The following is a 26,625-nucleotide window of genomic DNA, read 5'->3' on the forward strand; positions in this document are numbered from 1 at the left end:
TTGCAATTATGTCTGAACATTAATTGACCTCGCCATGCTGATTCCTTTTTTTTCTCCTTCATCCACTAGGGGACACTGGAGTTCAAGACAGTGGGGTATAGACGGTGGTAGAGCAGAGCTTGGCACTTTAAATAATTTAAAAGTGTGACTGGCTCCTCCCCCTCTATGCCCCATCAGCCCCAGTTTTTAGAATGTGCCCGAGAGAGCCGGTCGCACATCTGGCTGTCTCCAGCCTTTTTCATATTTTTTATTTTTCAAGCATTGAGGACAGGCAGACTGCTTGCTGTGACAGTCTGCCTGCTACGGGGGAGCCGCCGGGAGGGCACCACACGGCTACTGCAGCCTGTGTCCGGTGACCCTGAGGAGGGGGCACCAGCAGATGGAGTCATCGGACCCTGCGAGGACCCGCCACTGCTGACACCGGCATGTGTCCGGGTTCCTCGCCGCCCCCTCAGCCCAGCATCCCGGCCGCAACAGCCCGTAAGTATATCCCACCACTCCTGACTAGCTGGAGTGGTGGGCGAAAATGCTGGGCTCAGGACAGCGCGCGCTGCGCGGCTGTTACACAGCCTCCTTCCCCTGCCAGTAAACAGGCAGTGTCGGAGCTGCTGATGAGACCCGCTGCTGCACTCGGCAGTCAGCGTCCGGGTCTCTGGCTTATCCTAGCCACTGTTCCCCCTCTCCTATTTAAATGAGGGGATGGATAAAGCAAGACTGCTGCGTCCCACTGCTACCATAACGGGAGTCTGCAGCCCCGCTATTATAGCCCTGCATAACGAGGCTGGGGCGGGGCTTAAGGAGCCGCTCAACGCGGCTCTAAGTTGCCGCGCTGGTGCTTGTATGAAAGCACCGGCGCTGGCTTATGCTCATTAGCCGCTGTAGAGCGCAGTACAGCGCTCTTAGCGGTTGGTTGCTGTGCCGGTGCTTATTTGAAGAAGCACCGACGCTGGCTCTCACAGCGCTATGCCTGCCTAGAGAGAGAGGCTGGAAAATAACAGCGCTTGTAGTGCAGAGTCCCCGTTAGCGGGACGGGGTTGATTTACCGCCATTAATGTGGCGTTGGGGGCGGGGCTTAGCGGCGACCCGGCCAAGGCCTAAAGCTGGGCTCAAGGACAGCGCGTGCCACGCTGCGGTTAGAGCTAATGAGCACAGCTGCGCCTTTGTACGGGATCCCCCCTCATGTAGTCTGCACTGCAGCAGCATCCCTGAGGTTAGTAAGCGGCTCACTGTAATAATGGCGCTTCCCTGTTCAACGCTCTGGAACATCCTGCCTGAGCAATGCCAGCAGTCAGTTCCAACACAGATGGGCAAGCGCTGACACCCCCCCCGCCCCCTCTGCTCAGGAGAGAGGCTGGAAGACAGGACCTGCCATAGCTGAAATCGGCAGAGTCCGGGTCTCCTGCCCCTTCCCCAGCATGGCTGTTAGTAGGCTGACAGCGGTGAGGTCTGCGTTGCACCGCGCACCCTCCCGCCCTGTATGCTGCGTTGTCACTTGCAGGGAGGTGCGGGCGCTGTTGCAGTGCTTGTACAGGGAGAAGGCTTTCCGGTGGCGCGCACTCCACGCGCTACAGACCTGGGCCCTCCATTTCAGTATTCGGGCTAGGCATAATACAGCACTGCCTTAGCGATTAGCAGCTCTCATCTATTAACAGGAGGAGACGCTGCGTTACGCAGTTCCTGGCTGTGCTGAGCAACTTTACATGCCCGCTCCTCCAAATGATGATTAAGCCCCCCTCGCTTGTGTAGGAGCCATGATCGCTCCTCCCGTGTTATCGGCATTGGCTGGACCTTCAACTACTCCGCTTTTATGCGGTTCTACTGCGGGGGCAAGTAGCGCTGTGTTGACTGGAGTATATCAGTGGCTCACACAGTGTGGTAATTCAGGAATGCATACAGTCCAGCGACTGCAACAGTGCCCCTGCTTCCCTATTATGGGCAGCAGTATCTACCTGCACACAAGCAGTATAGCTCAGTGCACTACCTGCAGCAGGGAGTGCTTTAGCACTGGTTTCCTACGAGACCCCTCCCTTTTTGGGAGTGCTTCAGTAAATAATAGGATGTCCGTCACTGTATGACAGGAGTATTCCCAGCTAAATACGCTGTGCTGACGGGACACGGTCCCGCCATTTTGCCAGACAGTGTAGTGGTTAGCGTTGCTGCCTCGCAGCAGTGAGGTCGTGGGTTCTCTTCCCACCGTGGTCCTAGCTGTGTGGAGTTTGCAAGCAACGGGTGTTACCCCCTGTCATGGCTTCCCCTTGGTTCTATAAAGGGCACCTGGCTTAACCTAATTAAAGATATATAGTATGTATAGTACTTGTACTAGTCATTGTTCGGGTTGCTGGGGCCAAAACTTATGGTTATAGCTTACCCGTAACCAGGGTTAGCACATTATTGCGTCCCATCCCCAGGCTTATGCCTCATAACCCTGAACACGCTCTATCTCGTCTGTTTTTGGAAGCTAAGCAGGGTCAGGCCTGGTTAGTACTTCGATGGGAGACCACCTGGGAATACCAGGTGCTGTAGGCTTATATAGGTGCCAGCACATATACTACATTATATGCTGGTTTTAAAACCTTCCAGTTCTGTATAGTGCTAGCTACTGTGCATAGCTAGTTGTTAGCAGAATGGGAACTAGCGTAAACCCCTGTTTGCACTATAACACCGCGTTATGCGGTTCTGAGAGGGGCCAGTTACTCAGCCGGTGCACATTCCCGGCTAGAGGCGCTGGGCTGACGGGACACAGTGCCGCCATTGCAGCGCAGGGTATTACCCACTGTCAGGCTTCCCCTTGGCTTTATAACAAAGGGTGCCTAGCTTAATCTAATGGCCTGATATCATAGCCTGTGAAGGTTACTCCATGGTGTACTAGCTACTCTGCCTAAACTGAGATCGTCTTTTTGATTCCCTCTTCAAAAAACGGGTTATTCTGGAGCTAAAATAGCTCACCTGAAGCACGCACGCTCATAATATATAAGGCGAGTACACCAGTAACAGAAGTCCCAGGAACGACACCAGTCTGGGACAGCACGCTGCTAACACATCTTGCCTCTACGCCATAACAGAATGACGGCCACATGAGCAGCCTCCCGGCGTGGAGGTAAGCCACGGTATATATATATATATGTGTGTGTGTATGTATGTATGTATATGTGTATGTGTGTGTGTGTATATATGTGTATATATATATATATATATATATATGAGTATTTTATACCAGCCCTGCTTTAGAATATATACATGCTGGAGTGAATTTGTCCATCCATGGCGCTAATTATGCTCAGGTTCTATTTTAAATTTTATCGTCGCCTACTAAACTTGTATGTAGGTACACGTATGCATATGTGGATATCGCGTCTTATCCTTACCATAACATACTAGCATAATTAAAGATGCTACGATTGGAGGCTGGACGCTCCTGATGCGGTAGTTGGTACAATGACTCCGCTTTACACTATCTCTCCCTAGAAATTGGGTTGTGTGTGTGTGAATATATAATGTTTATACTTCCACATTCATTAGGTTTACCTATTATTCCACGGATGCGTAGCCGTCTGGGTTTACCATAAGCTGTAGGCTATATCCATTCCTATTATATGGTGGTTCTATAAACTAGAATCATGTTCTGCAGCTTACATAGTGATAGTCACAATTCCCTGGGCATTGCTTCCAGTATGGTCCCTATACATGTCCTGGGGCGCGCCCCATTCGGGGGATCTATTCTCATTACAACTACAGTGGTGCACTTGTATTAATATTTCCGAACAGGTACCCTTCTCAGTATCTATTCCAGTACTCCATATTTTTGTCGCATATCTCAATAAAATGAGTCTCAAAAGGGCCTTAGGTACAATTCATACCATGAGGCCTTGGGCCGCCCACAGAACAGGCTCAATTTAGAGTCCTGTTATACGACCACCTTGTCTCCACTAACATTTTATTAGTTTCCACAGTAATTTCTACTGCACTTCTCCAGACTAAGGTCCGTGCTGTGGAGCATTGGTCTTCGCCCACTGAAGCTACTCTTTATACCTAACATGGCGGGTTGCTGTGTGATAAAAGGTCAGTGACATTCTACATAGCGTCCAGAGTGCTTCTGGTCGCTCACAGGTAAGAGCTTACCTCACTAATGCCTAGGAAGATGCTCCTATTTCATGCAACCTGACATACATAACGTTAATCTCCCATACGGAGCCTAGCGGCTGTCCTAGCAGCCCTCTGCTCTTTTAATCAGTTGGCTCTACACTTTAGAGTTTCCCTGGTGTGTGGGTGCATAGTTTGTACATTGAGATTAGCGACACTATTCTACTAGAATCTGTTGGGGTTATGGACCAAAGCGCATCTCTGGGCTAGTGCACATCTTTACATAAGTGTGACAGTCACTATGTTCCACGCAGGGGGCCTGGTTGGGTTTTCCTGTTCAGTATATGTTTATATTTTATCACACTAATAGGTACCTGACGGGTACTTGCATGGTTGTCCTGCTTCCCTGGCCTTGCTGTGTGGGATGCTTCCCTATGTTGGTAGCTCTCCCTGGGTGGGGTTACATTCGTGCTCCTTTACTGCTAAGTTCCTGGTTGTTTTCACACTATGTTCGGGCCGGCAGTTGGTACTGACTACGCACTTCCATCAGGTTGGAAGTTGTCTTTTTATCCCTGTTTTCAGTATGGGTTATACTGCTGTCTGACCCTCTGAAAGGAATTGTAGTCTCCATCCTCTCGTATTCGCCTCTGCCTCATGTCCCGTGGGATCTCCACACGTTGGAGACTTCTATGGTGTAACCTTTCCGCTGGTTCACAACTTTGTTGTAGTGGGACCTCAATTATCGTTCCAAGCGATTGTTCGGTCTTGTCTTTGACCTCCCAGTATACTCTTTATTGGGAGTCTGTGGACAGGATCAACTTTGTATCTGTTGATTGGTATTGTCATACTTCTATCTATATGATTATGACCAGCGGTGCTGGGATTCTGCTGTCTGCAGCTGTTGCAGTTTCCTGTGCAGACTCTAGTACGATTCACGAGTTTTTCTCGTTTTCTGCCCTTCTCCTATGGATTCTTGTTGGGGCTCTCTGCTACCAGCTGTCTGGTTTGGTCTATTTTCAGCCGCTTCTCAACTGTGATTGTTTTCTCGCCAGCCGTTCTGTTCATTTTGGCTTCCGCTGTGCGTACGCTGTGGAAGTTCTTCTGTGACTGTCTCCTGAGGAGTAGTGTTTGTCTACTGTGCTCTACGACACTTGATCCTCTGCCTCTGCTGGGCCTATTGTTCTTGGCAGTCCCTATTTCGGTTTGGCCGAGGGGTCAGCAAGTTCTCCGCGCTTCCCACCCAGGAGGTTGGCTTTGGGACGTCCCCACTGTCTTGAACTCCAGTGTCCCCTAGTGGATGAAGGAGAAAACAGGATTTTGGTACTTACCGATAAATCCCTTTCTCCGATTCCACAGGGGACACTGGACGCCCGCCCAGCGCTGCGTACCTGACGTTTTGTTGGGTTCATTATATGGTTGTGTGACTGCATGGTTCCCTGTTATGGGTTCCACTGTTCTCATTCAGTCGGTCTTGTTCCGTTCTGTGGTCTTCTCCTTCTCCTCGTTTTCTTTTCTCTTGTCCTCCGTCTCCTCTCGGGCTCAGTTCTTAAACTGGGGCTGATGGGGCATAGAGGGGGAGGAGCCAGTCACACTTTTAAATTATTTAAAGTGCCAAGCTCTGCTCTACCACCGTCTATACCCCACTGTCTTGAACTCCAGTGTCCCCTGTGGAATCGGAGAAAGGGATTTATCGGTAAGTACCAAAATCCTGTTTTTTTTTTTTTTATTCTCCTGTAAAACACGTATGCAAAAAAACACTCCCAAAAGAAAATAGTTGTATTTATATAGATATCTGTATCCAATTAGTGGGTGGAACTTTTTTATTTTGCTGCATTTCTAAAGTATTGTATGAGAGTAATGGGTATATTTACTAAATGACCTGTGAAGCTCGTCAAGTAATCCCTGTGTACATTTTTCTTCTCAGGACATATTTGAATGCCGAACATGTGGCTTGTTGGAATCTCTCTGCTGTTGTACAGAGTGTGCCAGGGTCTGCCACAAAGGACATGATTGCAAGTCAGTTCTTGTTTCATCTTTTCAATTTTGTTTTTCATTTCTTCCTATATAGAAAATCTTTGCTTGCGGTTACTTCTAATTGTCGTGGATTTTCCTTTTGCTTCTAAATTTAGGTTAAAGCGAACGTCACCAACTGCCTACTGTGATTGCTGGGAAAAATGCAAATGTAAAACCTTAATTGCAGGCCAGAAGTCTGCACGCCTTGACCTTCTGTACCGATTGTTGACCATCACTAATTTGGTGACCATGCCAAACAGCAGGTACTTAGCATGCTGCGTCATAAACAGCCACAGAGCATGTTTTTATAGCTTTTCTAGATCAGAACACCTCTTATTTCCCTGAATTAATTGCTGCAACATTTCATTTGTTTTTGCAGAGGAGAGCACCTTCTTCTGTTCTTGGTGCAGACTGTCGCCAGACAGACTGTTGAGCACTGCCAGTACAGACCTCCGCGAATCAGAGATGATAGAAACCGCAAAGCAGCCAATCCTGAAGGTGTGTTCTAGACTTAGGTGTTAGAGATCCTTCTGACAATTTTGACTACCCAACCGCTAATAAGGGGGTTAATTTGTTTGTAGCTCCCGTCTAAACTGCATGGGAGCTATTCAATTGTTTGCACGACCAGCCCAGATGCAGCACTTATTGCGTAATTCTGCATGTGCCCTCCTGAGGTGCGAGCAGAAATGCACGTAAAGTAGGGCTTTGGGGCTGGTTGTGTTTACTGGGTGTGCACCTGGAACATGGCAAAGGAGCAGAGAAGTTGCTTAACCGGCTAATCCCGTGCATTCTTACACAAGAAAGGGGCTGGTCTCGCAAACAATTGAATAGCTCTTGTGCTATTTAGCCGGGAGCTGCAAACAATTGAATCGCCCTCATAGATTTCTTTTCTTTTCTTTTGGGTGCGTAGTTTGCTGATGACTTGTTCCTCTGTGGTCATGTGAAGATTAGACACTTTTTAACTCTTTATTTTCTATTCCAGATTCCGATATGCCAGATCATGACTTGGAGCCACCAAGGTTTGCACAACTTGCTCTGGAGCGCGTGTTACAAGACTGGAATGCACTTAAATCCATGATCATGTTTGGCTCTCAAGAAAACAAAGACCCGTGAGTTATTGTGTTCTCTAAAATAGATTAGTTTACTCATTATAAGTGAGTGTACGCTAATATACAATTTTATTTTCTTAAGTCTTAGTGCAAGCAGTAGAATCGGTCATCTTCTCCCTGAGGAACAAATTTATCTGAATCAGCAGAGTGGCACCATTCGTTTGGACTGCTTCACTCACTGCCTGATTGTGAAGTGCACATCAGACATCCTGGTAAGTGTCACTGCATGATAAGTCTGACATTACATTTTATTTGGGGTATGTGGCTTTATTTTTTGTTTTTGTAAACTTCCACAGTGCTGCCACCGTATGGTAATTGGAGCTCACGATGAGCTTGGGACATGCTACGGGTCTAGAGTATAGAGATAAATATACCAAACCAAAATATAAACCAAAGGGATCTTCCAATCTTAAAACAAAAGGAAGAAGAAACTCTAAATACTAATGTTAGCTGGTGGTTCTACCTACTGACTGAAATAGGCATATGCAGAAGAAGAGAACAACAAGTCTGTCTACAAACTCATGTTCCTTAATAACAAAAAAAATAAATTTGTATTTGATTATTTAAAAACAAATTTTAATAGGTATATTTCAAAATAGATGTCAGAAAAAGTAATTCTCAATTAGTAAATGTAAATACACTGATATGCCCTAAATAGGGACGAAAGGGCAACTTATTAAAAGCATATAGAAAGAAATACAGAAAAAATTAATAGAAGTGTGTTTAAATAAGAAAATGGAGAGCGCTGCCTGTACTCTAAATGAAGATTAATTTCACTGGGTTTCTTGTTCCTATAAACAGTATCCAGTAAAAGATACATTGAACATTCTTATTCTGACAGTGATGGATGTAATAATCACAGTTATAACCCTGCGACAGAAGATATTTATACCAATTGAGCCTTGGTTCGTGGTTAGAAATCTCCTATAGGATTTGTACTAAGCCCCTGCACAAAGGTATATACACGAGATTATAAAACCACAGCTGTAGATCCCACTGAATGATTTCTGAACTCCCTGGTACCCTGGTTTTAAGATCCTTTAGTGAACTTAGAGAATATTGTGAGATGAATTCACTACTGTCAGTCAGTATATTATGTAACTAGACATTGTGTCCTACATACGCTAGTGCAGGGATGGGGAACCTCAGGCCCGGGGGCCGTATAAGGCCTGCGGAGTCATTTGGACTGGCCCTCTGAGCTTTTTTCTGCTAGTCTCATCTGGCTAGCAGGGTGCCTAGAATGGCACCCTGCAGACAGAATCTATGCAGCAATGCCGCCTGGAGCATCCTTAGGACGCTTCAGATGGTCACACTGCTGCCCTTACAGCTCCCAGCATCCTCAGGATGCTCTGGGCATTGCTGTAATCACCAGCGATTGTGGCCCGGCCCCCTGTGATGTCAAATGGAGGGGGCATGGCCTTCATTTGGCCCGCAAATGTTATATATATCAAAATGGCCCTCGGCAGAAAAAGGTTCTCTACCCCTGATATAGTGGCACCATCTACTACACTTCACACTACACTTTTAGTCATATAAAAATAAGCATGTAAGCAGATAGGTGCAGAATCCGTACTAGAACAACAACAGTCTACAATTATGCGCGGGAAATTAATAATATTTATGTACTCTCCATAGGTTTTCAGTGGCTTTGGTGATATCTCTATAATTCTCCGTCGTGCACATGCGCGAGACCTGGCTAGCGACCGGCAATCCGTCGCTCCAGGTCTCGCACCAAAGGGGGCGAGCTATCGATGTTGAATGACAGCTCGCCCCATTTGGTGGGCGGGGGGGGCGGCTGCCCAAACGGAGGCGATCCCGAGGGAACACTTGCCGTTTGGGGGCGGCCCCACTGACATCGCGAGTGATGTCAGTGGAGAGCTTCTGGCTCTGTTAGAGCCGAAAGCTCTCTGGGACTTGCGATGAACGAAACCCTACCACAAGGGTTTCGTCGCAAGCCCGATGGTCGCGATGGTCTTGACCATCGCGACCATCATCATGGCTGCTCGCTATAGCTGTGGGAGGTCACCCACAACTATGCGAGCGACCAAGAGGCCGCTCCAAAAAAAACAAACCCCGGCCCTGATTCAGCGAGCGCTCTGTCAGAGCGAGCGGCTCTGAATCAGGCCCAGAGAGCGAGATGCTGAAGTTGTCTGGAAGCAGAGGAAGGTGGAATGGGCAGCGGAGGATTTGAGGTTGTAGCTGGAAAGCGTCACAAGTGCATGTTTAAAGGAGAATGGAAATGTGGTAGTGGTGGGCATATAATGATGGAGATGTTATGAATGTAAGGATTTTGTCCTCCGTTACGGCAGAGAATAAGCTGATGGTGTATTGGAAACTAGGAAAAACGTGGGTGTGGTGTGGAAGGTCTGGCATGTGGAGATACCTTGTTGAATGTTGTCGATTTTGTCTTTGAAATAGGGGACAGTCATGGGCTTTGAAAGGCGTAAGGTGAGAATTGATGCAAGTAGACAGAGAAGAGTTGAATGTGCATAAATAAGTCAGGAGGAGGGGGGTGTTAGAAGAGTGTGCGCTTAGCATGTCACAGGGCAGTATTGTTAATTAATCCAATTTTAATGTCAGTGGGCCGAAGTTTACTCCTTTTGTGCTCAGTAGTGTTTTGCGGAGGTGGAGACAGTGATTGTCATGTTGTAGTGTTCATTCTAGCACCCTACACCTGTCACAACCCGTGCAGTTCCTCTTTCCTGCCTGGGGTGTCGCTCTGGTGCTTCTAGCACACTTGTCTATCTCAGCAGTTTGTTGAATCAGCTGAGTGTGTGCTAGAAGCACTAGAACGACACCACGGTGCAAGGTACTAGAATGAACACTTAATGTCTATACTGAATTTCCAAGCTAATTTTTCAGAGACCTACCATTTCTTTTGTTACCTGATTTATTTTATTTTTTTTCCAGCTTCTAGACACGTTACTTGGAACACTTGTGAAGGAACTTCAGAACAAGTACACACCTGGACGGCGAGAGGAGGCTGTAGCTGTCACAATGCGGTTTCTGCGTTCTGTAGCTCGAGTCTTTGTCATTCTCAGCGTTGAAATGGCTTCTTCTAAGAAAAAAAAGTAATTTTTTTTTCTATTTGCTATTCTGCTCTTACAAATGCATTGTACAGTTATTAATGCATCTTATATATCCAATACATTGATTAAATTTCATATTTTTGCAATGTATTGAGGCAATTGTTGTAGTGTATATGCATAAATGTGTGTTTTATATACGATATTGAATTTAGTTTATTTTTGAACTGCAGTTTAGTTTTATGTGCAATAAATTTGACAATATCAGCTTCCGGGAATCCTTAGTGTTTATACTGGTGCAGACGCATTGTTTTTCTATCTGTGAATAAGCTGTTTTGTAGCACAATAATTTTACTGCATTAGTATTAGACAGTGGTTTATGATGTATATGTTAAACAATGGCCTTTTTTTTTTTTTTTCCCTCCCCTTTTCCCCCAGCAATTTTATTCCCCAGCCTATAGGGAAATGCAAGAGAGTGTTCCAGGCGCTACTACCATATGCAGTGGAGGAGCTGTGTAATGTTGCAGAGTCACTCATTGTCCCTGTGAGAATGGGAATTGCGCGCCCTACTGCACCCTTTACTCTGGCTAGCACAAGCATTGATGCAATGCAAGGCAGTGAAGAGCTTTTCTCTGTGGAACCTCTGCCACCAAGGCCGTCTTCTGACCAATCTAACAAGTAAGTTAAAAAGTATATATCCAGTCTTGTTTCCTGATATAAAGAAGATGATGAGCTGTTATTGCATTGTTTTGAGTTTGACAAGTTAGTTGCTGTCTGTGTTTCTCCTCCTTCCCTCTGATACTTCGTTTTGTCATTCATTCAATTGGCGGACAATGGAAATAGAGACTGCTGGGCAAGATGTTTCCACCTTCGGGGTAGTAGTTTGCCTTGTTCCATTTGAGAGAGTTACAGATTGTGCTGTGGAACAAGTCTCAAGTACAGCTGTCTCAGTATGTCTCGTTGTCCCTGAGGACTCTCCTCTTGCTCTCAATGTGGTTGCAGGTCGACCATCTGAACAGGGGATAACCATTCATCATTTTTGAGTGGATCCTAGAAATTGCTTTTGCTATGAGGATTTTGGGACTTGGGACTCTGTCCTGCCATTATTCTTCGTTTCCAAGCCCTCTTTCCAGCCAAAGGTGGTCTCCTAGTTCCACATCAACCAGCAGATGGATTCCGGCTGAGCTGGGGTCGTTCAGTGGATGGGGAAAGGTTCTTTACATTATTTGGCCACTGTATAAGAGTAATTGGGAACTTTTGTTTGTCTTATTGCAGACTTGCATTGGATGTATAATTTGTTTCTCTTGTGTGACACTCAAATGGATGGCTGTCCGCAAAGCGAACATTGGAGCAAGCTATACCGAAAAAGGATGACTAGCCATTGTGGGGGATGTATGGACAGTGTGACATGGTGCTTCGTTTGGTCAGCCACTTGGTTGTCTATGCACACCTTTGCATCTAAATGTGATTTTTTTTTTTGGCCATGTGTTGTTTCACGCCTCTTCTATTATAGCTTTGGGATGTCCAGTGTCCCCTAGTAGTTATCTCATGTTTTCCCTTCTGCTGCTGTTTGGGCTTTGTTAGAAAATCACTGTTGCGTAGAGGGAGAGGAAGCCCAGTATATCTCCTTCAGTGTCACCCATGAGATACAAGAAAATGTTTTTGGCATAAACAAATCCTGTTCCCCTTCCCCCTGTTTTGATGATTTTGCACATCATGAGAAAGGTAAAACAAGTAGGAGTTGTCTAAGGACGACCATCGATGGTTTGCTACTGACGGGTGATAGTTTTGCCTTCGATGATGGCTGGATTCTAGTAGTATGAAAAATCATTTCGTCGCCATTGGGCCACCAAGTGTGCACCTGCTCTTCCCAGCACACTACAGAGCACACCATCCTTATCGGGGTGGAGTTCAATAGTTTTAGCGCGCCCGAACTCGTGTCTAATCAATTGATGCAGATCTACGCGTCGATCGCGCCCAAAAAGGTCAGGTTTAACCTTGTAAAACGGGTACACCCGACCAAAGTGCGATCACGAAAAAGTGCCATTTGGGCACCCAAACAGGTCACTTTTAGCGCACTGCAGCTCGCAACCCCCGGGGGGTGCGATCTGGAATGCCGGACGCTAATCGCGCCCGACAGGAGCAACAATTGAATAGCTCAGTCGGACACGTAGTGGGTTTGAAACAATTGAATTCTGCCCTCTGAATCTACCACTGTCCTTCAATCCCACTAGTGATGTCCACTGACATAGTTTTCTGCCATTGATGGAGACTGCAATGGTACCATTGATCAGACAATGCTAGTTTAGGTGCTGTTTGTTAGCAGCAGACTGGCTGATGTGTCTTTTTCAAAGACTGGATCTATTTACTCCAAGCATGTATTATCGTTAGGGCTTAGCATAACTTGCTTAAAGGTGTAGTTGTTGAAGCCATTACGCTAAAGAGAAGAGGATTCAAAGCCATGCTCTAGGTCCGGAAACCTATTTCTCAGAGAAATTATCACATGAGCTAAATATGTTATAATCAGTTATCTTGGTAGCGCCTGTTTTGCAGAAAAGGCTATAACACTTTTTCAAGAAGTTCAGTGTGGTGCACTTTATTTTTTATTTTACCACTTTTGCTTTCCACTAGGCCTTTGAGACTTAAATCTAGTGTTGAAAGAATTATATCATCTTTTGAACCACTTCAATCAGAGGATTTTCTTACTTGGAAAATGTTTTTTTCTTTTGGCTACTTCCATGGAGCGGAACTCCCCATGCTTATATCCTGAAGATAAAGCTGTATTTTATATGAAACATTTTTGCAGCATAAGATTCCATTGCACATGATTCATAAGATTCCTGCGCACATAATAATTAAGATTCCTTTTAGAGGTGATGTATGTAATATCTGGTAGCACATCGTCGGGCATTAAATCCGCTCCCTTGACCTGAGAATATTGGGTGACCTTCTGCCTCTGTGTGTTGCTCACAATAGGGGGTTGGCCTTTGTCGATACAACAGCTGTGATTTGCCACACTTAGACTACAGTTGGAATACATGGGGGAGATGTATGAGGGGGCATTATGGGGTTTAGTGGTATCAGTACACGTTATGTGCGCTGATTCATCTTTTATCCCCATGTATAAATGTGGAGTTGGGTGTTAAATGACTGGGGTGCCCCTGTCATTATAGTGACTGCTATCTACAAGATGGTGTGCCAAAGTATGAACTGTCAGCGGCACTGATTATTCAGACAGCTGCAGCTATCTATTTCGACAGCTGCAGCTTTCGTTGGTCCTCCACAGCAGTGACAGCACAGTTCCTGGCTGCTGCAGCTGCATGATCTCACACATGCCCACTGAAGCCGGCCGGTGAGATCCAGCGCCTCAGCACTAGTCTGATGCGATGTGGGCTCTGGCAGGGATCACCAGAGGTGGGATTTTCACTCTCCCACTCCGGCAGGCGAGATGTTAATGCATCTCAACGGTACTGCTTCCCGCGTCGCCTCGGTAAAGAGGTGAAGCAGGAAGAGCTATAGCGGCACTATAATACATCTCCCTCCTTTTGTTCTTTACAATATAATGTCCCATTCTACCTCATTAGTGGCTCAGTGCTTCTGCTGAGTAACAGTCCTACAGCCCAAGCAGTCCAATTTTGACAGATTCCATATTGAATATGTGACCAAGGATGAGAAATTTGGATTTAAATTGTTGCAAATATGAGCAATGGGGTAGCTTTGGGACATCCCCAAGTTCCAGTGTCCAAATGTAATTTTTTAAAACCTTTTGTCTTTATCCATAAATGGAATACTGTGCGCCCAGCCTTTTACACCTTAGTTCTCCTATTTAAAATTAACCAAAATGTAAAAAAATAAAGAATTCAGGGAGATAACTTTTTTCTGTCCCATGAGGCTTGATGAGAATAATAATGGATTGTCCATCAGAATGTGGACGTGGAAGAGGGAATTACGATTATTATTGTCATTTATTTGTGGTGCCACAAGTGTTCCGCATCACCTTACATAGTACATAAAACTAGTAAGTGAACAAGAAACAAGTAACTTAAAGTGCAGGACAAGGACACGACTTGTATAATTGTTGCAATAGCGATTAAAGCACTCACAATAAGCAGCAGGGAGTTGGCAGTCACGTGTTAGGTGCCCTTATGGGGAGTAAGGAGTAAAAGAAAATGTAAAGAGAAGCACATGAGGGAAGAGGTCCCTGCTCGAGAGAGCTTACATTCTAAAGATAAGTTAGTGCCAATGTTTTGAAGGGAGTCTGTCCCCTGGGGACATTGCCCCCCACCTCAGCGTATGTATAGAAAATACATTAATGTGACTCTAAAAATCCAGTGTTTTTTTTTTTTTCTCCTTCATCCACTAGGGGACACTGGAGTTCAAGACAGTGGGGTATAGACGGTGGTAGAGCAGAGCCTGGCACTTTAAATAATTCTGAAGTGTGACTGGCTCCTCCCCCTCTATGCCCCATCAGCCCCTGTTTTTAGAATGTGCCCGAGAGAGCCGGTCACATAGGGCTGAGCTCCAGCCCACTCTTAGTATTTTTTCTTTTATTTTCCTTTATTTTAATTTCTAGCTTTCACAAAGCATTGAGGACAGGCTGACAGAGTACTGCGTCTGTCAGCCTGCTACATGGAGGCATCAGGTGACCCGCCACCACTAAAAAAAAAGAGTGCGTGTCGGAGTCCCAGGCACCCTGGCAGTAGCTCAGGGAGGACATGCCACAGCTTAATATAGAGGCTGTGTCCGTGCTTCCGAATGCCTAGCTGCAGCCCTGATGCCAGCAGTGGTAAGTATAGCTCTGTTCCCCTTATGGGAAACGGAGTTTAATCTGCGGCCCCTCCGCCGCCTCCCAGGCTCATGTGGTATATACTGTAGTATATCCCCTCCTGGAATCCTGTAACGCCGCTAGCGTTATTACAAGGGGTGGAGCTACCGCGCATAGAGCGCGGATACCAGTACAGGGAGACTGTTCAGACAGTCTGTAATGTTGCTGCCTAGCAGCATGCCTGATCCCTGCACGATGAGCGCTGTCTTACTTTATAGAGCCTGACAGCGCTCTGTTTGCTGCTCTCACGAGAGCCGAATCCTCCCTCTGCTCTATCCCCACGAGGAGGGAGCCTGCCGCGCCCCGCTACTCCCATAAGGGAGTCTACATAGTGCACCAATTGGCGGGGCTTAGGGAGCTACTCAGCGCGGCACTGGTGCTTGTAGAAGCGCTGGCTTCTGCACACAGCCGCCGGGAAGCGAGGCTGTTATTCACAGCGCTCTCGGCTGCGGGTTGCGGCGCCGGTGCTTGTATGAAGATTGCACCGGCGCTGTCTATTTCATTCCCGCTCCCCCACTCGCATTATGCCTACAATACATTGTTTGCGCCCCGCCCGCTTATTATAGTAGGGGCAGAGTCTACTCCATGCTGGCGTGCACAGATGCCGCCATACTCCAGGAGTATTATTAGCATATGCACCTGCCTTAAAAGGAGCCGGGGCTTATTGCCAGCATCTCCTGCATCCTCACTCTGGAGTTGTGTGGGGGTGCAACCCTTAACAGGGTTGTGGGTTTTATTCCCAGTACGGCCCTAGCTGTTTGGAGTTTGTATGTTCTCCCTGTGCTTGCATATGGCCTCTACCGTTTTTTTCTTTACTTAAACCTACAGCACCTGGTCTTATTAGGTTTAACGGCACAACTGTGGAGTTTGTACTTTAACCTGCAGTCCTTATAGAGATCTGGCTCTGCCTCATCTCGGTTATATTGCAAGTAGTTACCCTACGGAACTGGGCAGTGTACTGGTTTTAATATTATATATCAAAAAAAAAGAAAGGACCCGCCGCCACTATTATAGAGTGAGTGTCCGGGTCCCAGGCACCCTGAAGCACGGGGAGGAACATGCCACAGCCTAATATAGAGGTTGTGTCCATGCCACTTTGCCCACCACATATCTATCAGCGCCTACGGCCACACGCCCGATCTCGTCTGATCTTGGACGCTAAGCAGCGCCAGGCCTGGTTAGTACTTGGATGGGAGACCGCCTGGGTATACCAGGTGCGACAGGCTTATTACATTGAACATCTGGGGCAAATATGCTTGATGTGTAACAGAATAATGCAGTGTGTTTCTTGCATCTATAGCTGCCAGAGATCACTCTGCCTAAAAAGTCGGGGCCACTGTTCTGGCTGCTGCCAGAAATTACGGTTATTGCATATCTTTAACCCAAGGTTAGCACAAGGGTGCGTCCCATCCCCAGGCTTAGGCCTCACATTGGCTCGCCTAAAGAATGAGCCGTACTCTTCTCATGCACATATGTGGCTACACATGTTAAATCTCAACAGCCTTCGGTGCTTACCTTAGAAGGTATGCATCTGTGCATCTATAGGGATTTATATCTTATTTATTCCCTTATACTGTGGTTTCTCTTCAGATCGAATAAATCTTTCGCCTTTTACTAAAGATTTCCGTGGAGAGAAACAATCATGAGTTTCATGTACTTTTTTGATGCCCGGCAGCTGCTGGGCTGCACACACAAGAAGTAACGTATGGCCGTTGTAGTGGTTGGCATTGCTGTCTCACATCACTGAGGTCATCTTTTGATTTCCATCATCTGGAGCCAGAAGGGCACACCTGATAAGGCGAGTACACCGGTAACGGAAGAGTCCCAGGATCGCAATCAGTCTGGGATAGTACGTTGCTAACATTTCCTGCCCCAACACCGTAGTAGAATGACGGCCACGCGCGGCACATGAGTAGTCTCCCTGTGTGGAGGTAAGCCACATGTATGTATATACTTGTATTTTGTACTAAACCCTGCGTTTAGACCTGGGGCTCAGTTCCTTCTAACTATTGCCCATGTTATATTTTTCAAATTATATCGCCACCTACTAATCTTGTATGTAGGTACGCGTAGGCATGTAGGGATTTATGTATGTGTTATGTGTATATATATATATGTGTGTGTGTATATACAGATGTATGTGTGTGTGTATATATATATATATAATATATATATAATATATATATATATATATTTATATATATATATATATATATAATTGCTTCTTATCCTTACCATTAAAGCAGGGGTAGGATATGTTCTTATCAGTTTTATGTCTGATACCTAGCATATTTAAAGAGGATGCTGCGATGGGAGGCTGGACTCTCCTGATCTGGTAGTTTGTTCTATAACTCCGCTTTACACCATCTCTCCCTAGGGATTGGGTGGTGTGTGTATATTATGTATATAATTATGGATATGTGTAGGTATTCCTATACTTCCACATTCATTAAGATACATCTTATTCCACGTCTGGAAAGCTGCCAGGGTTTACCAGAAGCTGTCGCTTATATCCATACATATTATATGGTGGCTCTATAGATTAGAGACATGTTTTGCAGCTTACATAGGATAGTCAGAGACTCCTACGGCATTGCTTTTAGTATGGACTCTATACATGTCCTGGGGCCTTCCTGTATGTCCACACATGTATATAAGGATATGTACTTACACCCGCCTCGGGTTATAGTCCTGTTTCCGTTAGTCTATATCTACAGTGTCCACTTCAGGGGACCTATTAATTACAACTACACTCTAGGGCGCACTTAGTAACAAACTTGTAAGACACTAGGAATGCAATGTGTGTATATATAGATATAGCATGCTGATCTCCTGGTGCGGGATATGTGTATGTGTGTATATGTATATATATATGTAATGTAGCGTGCGGATCTCCTGGTGCAGGAGTTTGACAAGTGACTTACTATGTCGGTACTAACTCTTCCTTTCAGAGAGTTTGCCTTTTCATGCAGCTATGTTTATATGTGTGAATGTGTATATATACTGATATATTCCCGTTCCTTGTATGAATTTTCCTAATAATTGGAGAAATCTGTTTTTGCCCCTGACTGGCGTTATCACTACGGATATATCTCTTCTTTACTTGGGATAATTAACGCGTTCTATGTCTATGTACAGGTACCTTTCTCGGTATCGATTCTGGTACCTTATATTATTGTCTTGTCGCATATCTCACTACAATAGGTATCTAGGTATCTGTAGGTCCCTTGGGTACATTTCCTATCAGTACATAGAGAATCCAGGATCTATTCCATCCTCATGGCTTATTTAGTTAATTTACATGAGGCCTAGGGCCACCCGCCGATATAGGCAGGGTCTGGCCTGGGTTGTATCAGATTGTGGGCGTAATACACAATTCACCATTATAAGTGTTAATGTAAGGATACACTAGCAGACCGTTTTTGGGGTATGTGTAATCTCTATATGGATACATATCCCTAATGGAACAGGCTCAGGTATAGCGTCCTGTTGTACGACCTTCTTGTCTCCATTAACAATTTGCTAGTTTCTACAGTATTTTCTTCTGCAGCATCTCCAGACTGAAGTCCGTGCTGTAGAGCATTGATCTTTGCCCACTGAGGCTACTCTCTGTACCTGACGTGGTGGTTTGCTGTGAGATGAATAAGGTCAGTGACATCCTACATAGCGTCCAGAGGGCTTCTGGTCGCTCACAGGTAAGAAGGCTTACCCCACTAATGCCTCGGCAGATGCTTTCTTTTTCATGCATCCTGACATAGCTGTTGTTCTCTCTTATGCACCCTAGTTGCTGTCCTAGCAGCCTTCCGCTCTTTTAAATCAGTTGGCTGTACACTTTAGAGCTTTCCTGGTGTGTGGGTGCATAATTGCAACATTGAGATTTGTGACCCTATTCTACTGGAATCTGTTGGGGTTATGGACTGAAGTACATCTATGGGCTAATGCACATCTTTACTATAAAGTGTGACAGTCTCTATGTTCCATACAGGGGGCCTGGTTTGTTTCCTGTTCAGTATCTGTTGATAAATTCAGCACACTGACAGGTACCTCAATGGTAACTTCATAGTTGTCCTAGTGCTTTAGCCTTGCGGATGGGATACTTCCCTATATTGGTAGCTCTCCCTGGGTGGAGGTGGCATCCGTGCTCTTTTTCTGCTAAGGGTATCCTGGGTGTTTTCATACTATGTTCAGGCCAGTTGTTGGTACTGATTACACTCTACCATCATGTAGGAAGTTGTCTGCTGTTTGACAGGATGGGTGGTACTGCCGTCTGACCCACTGGAAGGAATTGTAGTCTCAATCCTCTCGTATCCGCCTCATGCCCAGTGGGATCTCCACTCGTTGACAACTTCTATGGTTTAAACCTTCCACTGGTTACCAACCCTTTAGTTGTTGGACCTCGAGAATGGTTCAGGGCGACTGTTAGGTCGTGATTCTTGCCTCCTTTGCTTTGTTAGGAGTCTGTGGACAGGTCCAGCTCTGTCTCTGTATATTGGTCTCATTATACTTTTATCTATATGATGTCCCGCAGTGCTGGGATTCTGCTGTCTGAGACTGTTGCAGCTTCCTGTAGTTGTCGCTAATACGGTTTTCTCGAGTTTTCTTCTCATGTTACTGCCATTCTATGGATTCTAGTTGGGGTTTTCTGCTCCCAACGGTCTTGCTTGGTCTGTTTTTGGCTGAGCTTACGGTGTTCTGATGCTTTTCATCTGCGGGTACTCTCTCTAGCCGTATTCCATTGAATTTACGCTGTAAGTTGTGGAATGTCTGTGACTGTTCAGCAAGGAGCTCTGATTGTCTCCTGGCTCTACGACATGCCTCCAGTCTTGGGCTGTCCCTGTTTCGGTTGGCCGGAAGGTCGGCAAGTACTCCGCGCTTCCCACCCGGGAGGTTGGCTTTGGGACGTCCCCACTGTCTTGAACTCCAGTGTCCCCTAGTGGATGAAGGAGAAAACAGGATTTTGGTACTTACCGATAAATCCCTTTCTCCGATTCCACAGGGGACACTGGACGCCCGCCCAGCGCTGCGTTCCTGCCGTTTTGTTGGGTCCTTATCTAGTTGTGTGACTGCATGTGTTCCCTGCAGAGGGTTCCTCTGTTCTTCTTCAGTCGGTATTGTTCCGTTCTGTGGTCTTCTCCTTCTCCTCATTTTCCTACTGTCTACCGTCTCCTCTCGGGCTCAGTTCTTAAACTGGGGCTGATGGGGCATAGAGGGGGAGGAGCCAGTCACACTTCAGAATTATTTAAAGTGCCAGGCTCTGCTCTACCACCGTCTATACCCCACTGTCTTGAACTCCAGTGTCCCCTGTGGAATCGGAGAAAGGGATTTATCGGTAAGTACCAAAATCCTGTTTTTTTATTATTATTATTTTTTTTTTTTTCTTAGAGCATTTATCCTACCTGATTAGGCTATAGTATCTTCTTTGTTTTTCTTTTTACACAATATGATGCCCACACATGGTCAATGATCTAATAACCATTTACTTACTCATTCAGCTCCAGTCAGTCGCAGTCATCATACATCATTAGAAATCCGCAGCAAAGGAGGATAAGTCAGTCGCAGCCTGTGAGAAGCCGAGATGAGGAACAGGATGACATAGTATCGGCAGATGTGGAAGAGGTAACTTCTCAGCTTTTAAATATGGACAGTTTTGTTTAGTAGTTTAAAATTATGCTTTGAATAGTCTTAGGCTTGCTTTTTTAGGGTATATGTGTGTTTTATTTACTATGTGTAATTAACTGTGTGTAATTAACTGTGTGTGTGTATGCATGCACTATTACCCTGAATTGTTATTTTCATTCAGTTTTGCATCTTACTTCTTAGTGTACTAGGTACTTAGGATTAGTATTTGAGCGTCTGTTGTCTGCCAAAGGGGCTTTAATTGGCACAATGAGGATAGGTGTATGTGGACACATCTGTATGTTGATTAGGGTAGTGGTAAAGTCAAGTCGCCAATGGACTAAAGTGTCCACTGTTTTGGACACTTGCTTCTTCTCTGGATCCTGTAAGTCTGGTTTGTTGTCAGGTGGAGGTTGTTGAAGGAGTGGCTGGTGAGGAAGATCACCACGATGAACAAGAGGAACATGGGGAGGAGAACGCAGAAGCTGAAGGACAACATGATGAGCACGATGAAGATGGTAGTGTGCACTGTATAATAATCATAAACTTTATACACCTATGCGGAGTCCACATCCTTATGAGAATTTGTATTCTAGGGAGTGATATGGAGTTAGATCTTCTAGCTGCTGCAGAGACCGAAAGTGACAGCGAGAGTAACCACAGTAACCAGGACAATGCTAGTGGCCGCAGAAGTGTGGTCACTGCAGCCACAGCAGGTTCAGAAGCAGGTGAGGTCACGGAAGAGCAAATGTCATTGTGGAACAAATAGTCTCTATATAGGCATAAACATAAACCTATTCCTGTGCAGGTGCAAGCAGTGTCCCAGCTTTCTTTTCTGAAGATGACTCCCAGTCCAATGACTCCAGTGACTCTGACAGCAGTAGTAGTCAAAGCGACGATCTTGACCAGGAGACCTTCATGATTGATGAACCTTTGGAGAGGTCTACCAACAGCACCCATGCTAATGGTGCTGCACAAGCTCCTCGTTCAATGCAGTGGGCTGTACGGAACACGCAGAATCAAAGAGCACCAAATACTGCTCCATCTAGCACCTCCACCCCTGCAGGCAAGTGCAAGTGTCCTTTTATGTTGAAACACAGACGCTGTATAGGTTAGTTTGAAAACAAATCTATTTTATATTAATTACCATTTATTCCTTTAATAGTTCTTGCTTAAGTCTAAAAAAATTCTAGATTGTATAACTAGAACTTGTTCCTTTGTTTAATTTTAACCAAAGTTGCTTAATATAGTTGTCAAAATTGAAATCTGTTATAAAATTGTACACCATCAATCTGAATTAGACTCAGGACTTCTTACAACACTTGTTTTCTGTGCTGGAAGTATTTTGGTTGTGATATTTTTATGTTGTGTTCATTCTGTAGCCAGCTCAGGTGCGCTGATTTACATCGAACCATCCAGTTTACGTCGAAGTGGCAACATGAGTTCCAGTGCTGCAGCCGCCCTCGAAGCAAGCAACTCCAGCAGCTACCTGACATCTGCCAGCAGCCTAGCAAGGGCCTACAGTATAGTCATTCGGCAAATATCGGATCTTATGGGGTTGATTCCCAAGTATAACCACCTGGTCTACTCTCAGATTCCTGCTGCTGTAAAACTGACTTACCAAGATGCCGTTAACTTGCAGGTATTCTATTATTTACTTGTGTGTGGGTTTCATGTTATTGAGAAGAATCAATTTTATATATATATAATTTTTTTTAAATATCATTAGCTAGTAGCCTCCCTTCCTATTCAAGCCTGTTTGTCTTATGCTTTAGAACTATGTAGAAGAAAAACTTATCCCAACCTGGAACTGGATGGTCAGCATAATGGACTCCACTGAAGCTCAGCTTCGTTATGGGTCTGCTTTGTCATCTGCTGGGGATCCTGGTCATCCAAACCATCCTCTCCATGCATCCCAGAATCCTACCCGTAGAGAGAGGATGACTGCACGTGAAGAAGCAAGTTTGAGGACACTAGAAGGCAGAAGGTATATAATTTAGACTTTAGTCAATGCTGCCTTGTTCTTATCCTTTTCAAATGGTACTGTTAAAAGATGAGCTGTTACAGGAATTGTCCAGGCATGAAAGGCCTCAAATGTATTGGTTCATTGTTCAAAAATGCTGTGTCCACTGTGTAGGCAACAGGTACGCTTTTAAACTTCCTGCAGAGTCTGTTAGCAAAACCTTTTTAAACTGTTTGATTTAAAGCTTCATAGTCCCACAAATGTCCAACATATAGGTAACAGTATTGTCTCCTCTCCAAGAAAGTTTAATCTTTAGCAGTTGCTCTCAGACGAGCTCTTTGGCAGACAGACTTGGTCAGGACGCTTTCAGGCGGCTAAACATACGTCATGGCAGTGTAAACTCCCACCTGGGAGTTCACATAGTGGGAGGCTGCCTACTTCTTTTCTCTGAGGTCTGGCTGCAGTCAACTTCTCACTCCTGGGTACAAACCATAGTATCGTGGCATTATGCTTTGGTCTTCAAAGAAGCCTTACCTCAAGGTTCCAAAGTTAAGGAATGAATCCTTCCGGTCTATCATACAGGTCTTAGAGCTTGGAGGTTTAATGGCATCTTTGGATATCAGGGATGCCTGTTTACATAGTCCCATTCAGAAGGATCCTCAGCGACATCTCCGTCTTGCATTTCTATCAGACCATTTCCAGTTTTGAGCCTTACCGTTTGGTCTATCAACAGCTCCTCGTGTATTCCTGAAAGTTATGTCAGCAATGGCGACTGACCTCCCTCTTCGAGGGATTTGGATGATCCCTTACCTGGATGACTTGCCCATTGTGGCCCAGTCTCCTGTTCTTCATGAACATCTCCTAGCGATGCATGTTCTTCAGACGGACGGACGGCTCATAAATTGGCACATGTTCAGCCTTTCGCTGTCGCAACGGATGCTTCATCTGGGAGTTCTGCTGGATTGCAGGGCACAGTGAGTTTTTCTACCCAGGGACCAGATTGTGTCATTACAATCCATGATACAGTCTTTGCTATGGATGCATCGAGTTTCAATCCACCTCTGCATGTGAGTTCTGGGGAAGCTAGTTTCCACCTTTGACATGATGGAATATGCTCTATTTTCCTCTAGGCCCCACTGGATGGAAATTCTCTACAAGTGGAACCTCTCCCATTTTCATCTGCGTTCTCGGCTCATTTCCTTTTCACTCCCTCCTGTGGTGGCTCCAGTTTTCCACTTGGACAATGGAAGACACTTCTAATTCAGGATTGGATCCTGCTCACTACATATGTAAGCCTGAGGGGTTGGAGCACCATGACTTTTCACCACACCTTCCTTCGCTGTTGAACAACAGGGCAATCCCTTCTCTCAATCAATATTCTTGAGATCTGATTTGCTCTTTCATGATCCCTAATATACCGGTGTATAAAACTACTGCACTTCACATTTACTTGTATTTGTGATGGTTGTCGCATACTGTGCAGTTACACTCCACTCAGGGCCATATCTGAGCTATGATCTGCAGTTTATCTAAACCATAGGTAGAATCACTATAGTGCATGCCCAGTTGTGTTTAGTGATTATGGTCACATACTTGGTGGTTGCATATTGCTCAGTGCCATACTGTGCTATACTACTCTGCAACTATGTCTAGCAAGGTCAAGAGTAGCAAACAAGCGGCTGCACCTATACTGCTTTCGTGCAGACCCTGTACAGCAGGTTTATCTGAGGAGGATTTATTTCAGGACGGACTTTGTGCAAAGTGTTCTACTTCACCAGTCCCTCCAGCCCCTGCCCAAGTGCCCCCCTGGCCTCCTTGTGTCAGGTGCTGACTAATTTTGCAGACCACCTAGCAGTCCCGGCAGTAATTCCCCCTACTGTGTTGCCACTACAGGTACCTCCTATGCCGCCTCCAGTGGGTAGATATGTTCTCTTCAGTACAGAGTCTGGCGGCTACCTCTACAGCCTTTCAAATTATGTTGCAAGGTGAGAAGCCCCTACCTAGTAAAACTACTAAGCGTCCTGTGTTATCTCGTAATCTACGCAACTCTTAGAACTGTCATCTGAAGAGGCAGACGATGCTGATCTGTCGAATATTGAGTCTAATTCAGGGGAGGAAGAACTCTGGTCTAGAATCAATTTACTGGCTTTAGTGTGAGCGGTCAAATCTGTCCTCCCAGATAACAGATGAGCCTGCCCCCAAGCCATAACACCCGCTATTTAAAAAACAAAAGGTGGTTTTGGCAGAGTTTCTTCACTCAAATCAGCTTTCGAAACACATGACAGCAGTTTGGAATACTCCTGGTAAAGAAGTTTCAACCCCAAAATCACCTGATCTTTTTATCTTAATCCGGCAGCTGACTGTGCCAAATGGAAAGCCTCCTCTGCAGTAGATTCCCATATCACACATTTGCATAAAAGCTCTGTTTGACCTATCTCTACAGCTTCCTCACTGAAGGACCCAACGGATAGGAAGATTGTGGCTGGCCTACAATCTGTGTATTTTCTTATAGGAGCTATTGCTCATCCAGCTTTGTCCTGGGTGGCTAAGGCCATTGAAGGCTGGGCAGATGCTCCAGAGGAATCATTCTCCTTAGAGGCCTCCGGAGAACAGATGTCCTATATAGCTAATATCAGGGATGCGGCCTCCTATTTAGGGGAAGCGGCTTTGGATACTAGTCTCCTGCTCTCCAAAGCCTCGGCTACTTCAGTGGCTATCCATCGTAGTCTTTGGCTTACTGATACCAAAAAGGCCTTAAGGTGCATACACACCTAGAGATTTTCTGTCCAACCATCCAACTAGTTGATTGGTTGGAATGAAAATCTGGTAAGGTATGAAAACAAATGACAATCAGCGATTTGCTCCAAAATGCCGGAAAATGGACAAACTATTGTTTGAACAAATTGTTTATATCAAACATTTAACAAACTTGTCTGATGACCATTTTTGTTTTCTGGCATTTAGGAGCAAATTGCTGATCATCAGTTACTCCCATACCTTACCAGATTTTTATTCCAACCAATCAACTAGTTGGGTGGTTGGACAGAAAATCTTTACGTGTGTACCCAGCCTTAGGGTCTACCCTACACTGGGAGATCCTGTTTGGCCCTGACTTGGATAAACTTGTGGCTACATTGGCAGCATCAAATACTGCCTTTCTACCCTCAGCATCCACACCCAAACCTCAGATCCGGTCCTATCATCCTTTCCTCGACACTCAGCTTCCACTAAGGCCTCCAAGCCCAAGTCTAAGCAGACATGGGCCACCAGATGCCTGGCCTGCAAATCTGAGGACAAGCCTTCAGCCTGACAGGACGGGCCACCCCCTGGGAGATCCCAGAGTAGGAGGCCGACTTCTGCAGTTTGCCCAGCACTGGCATCTGACTGCCACAGACGCCTGGGTAGAAGAAGTGGGTCTCTCACGGGTATACCATCTCTTTTCTAAGAAGGCCACTCCAACAATTCTTTTGCGCAGGCCTTCCTTCGGATCCGACAAAGGCCCTGCTCTTCCAAAAAGCCAATCAGTCCTTGCTGCAAGCGGGGGGGGGGGGTAACCGTTCCAGTTCCGCTATCACAGCAAAGGAAAGGTTAGTACACCCTGTTTTGGTTCAGAAACCCAACTGGTCTTATCGCCCTATCCTCAATCTAAAATCTGAAGCTCTCCACCATCTACAGGTAACCCTTGCTTTCCTGGAAAGACATGGGCCCTCATTCAGAGCCGTACGCTCTGAGCAGAGCGCACGCTCTGAATGAGGGCCGGCCTCCATGAAAATGGAGCGTCCTCCTGGACGCTCGTATAGCTGTGGGTCACCACCCACAGGCTATACGAGCGTGCAGTTTGATGGCCGCGATGGTCGTGACCATCGCGACCATCGAAACTGCGAGCCGGAGCCTGCGGTTGAGGTTTTCAACCGCAAGCTCCGGAGTGATTTTGGCTCTATCAGAGCCAAAATCACTCCCACTGACATCACTAGTGATGTCAGTGGGCCGGCT

At 45.7% G+C, this 26,625-nt stretch overlaps 1 protein-coding gene and 1 non-coding gene across 3 annotated transcripts in view; both read left to right on the forward strand.

Moving 5' to 3' along the window:
- Window positions 1-26,625, forward strand: part of UBR5 (ubiquitin protein ligase E3 component n-recognin 5) — a 162,981-nt gene that overhangs the window by 89,801 nt on the left and 46,555 nt on the right. For both annotated transcript variants that reach the window (XM_088442666.1, XM_088442667.1), the window contains 13 exons: window positions 6,005-6,096; window positions 6,210-6,356; window positions 6,473-6,591; window positions 7,076-7,202; window positions 7,285-7,414; window positions 10,113-10,273; window positions 10,667-10,906; window positions 20,546-20,669; window positions 21,076-21,187; window positions 21,266-21,397; window positions 21,478-21,735; window positions 22,052-22,311; window positions 22,445-22,656. In XM_088442666.1, the coding sequence (XP_088298792.1) occupies window positions 6,005-6,096; window positions 6,210-6,356; window positions 6,473-6,591; window positions 7,076-7,202; window positions 7,285-7,414; window positions 10,113-10,273; window positions 10,667-10,906; window positions 20,546-20,669; window positions 21,076-21,187; window positions 21,266-21,397; window positions 21,478-21,735; window positions 22,052-22,311; window positions 22,445-22,656 (2,114 nt within the window). The remainder of the gene's footprint in view (window positions 1-6,004; window positions 6,097-6,209; window positions 6,357-6,472; window positions 6,592-7,075; window positions 7,203-7,284; window positions 7,415-10,112; window positions 10,274-10,666; window positions 10,907-20,545; window positions 20,670-21,075; window positions 21,188-21,265; window positions 21,398-21,477; window positions 21,736-22,051; window positions 22,312-22,444; window positions 22,657-26,625) is intronic.
- Window positions 16,624-16,738, forward strand: LOC148510632 (U5 spliceosomal RNA). Its single transcript, XR_015869387.1, has one exon. It is a non-coding gene; the product is annotated as a U5 spliceosomal RNA (small nuclear RNA).

The sequence above is a fragment of the Taudactylus pleione genome, unplaced genomic scaffold, assembly GCF_031769625.1.
Source record: "Taudactylus pleione unplaced genomic scaffold, aTauple2 ptg000314l, whole genome shotgun sequence".
NCBI lineage: Eukaryota > Metazoa > Chordata > Amphibia > Anura > Myobatrachidae > Taudactylus > Taudactylus pleione.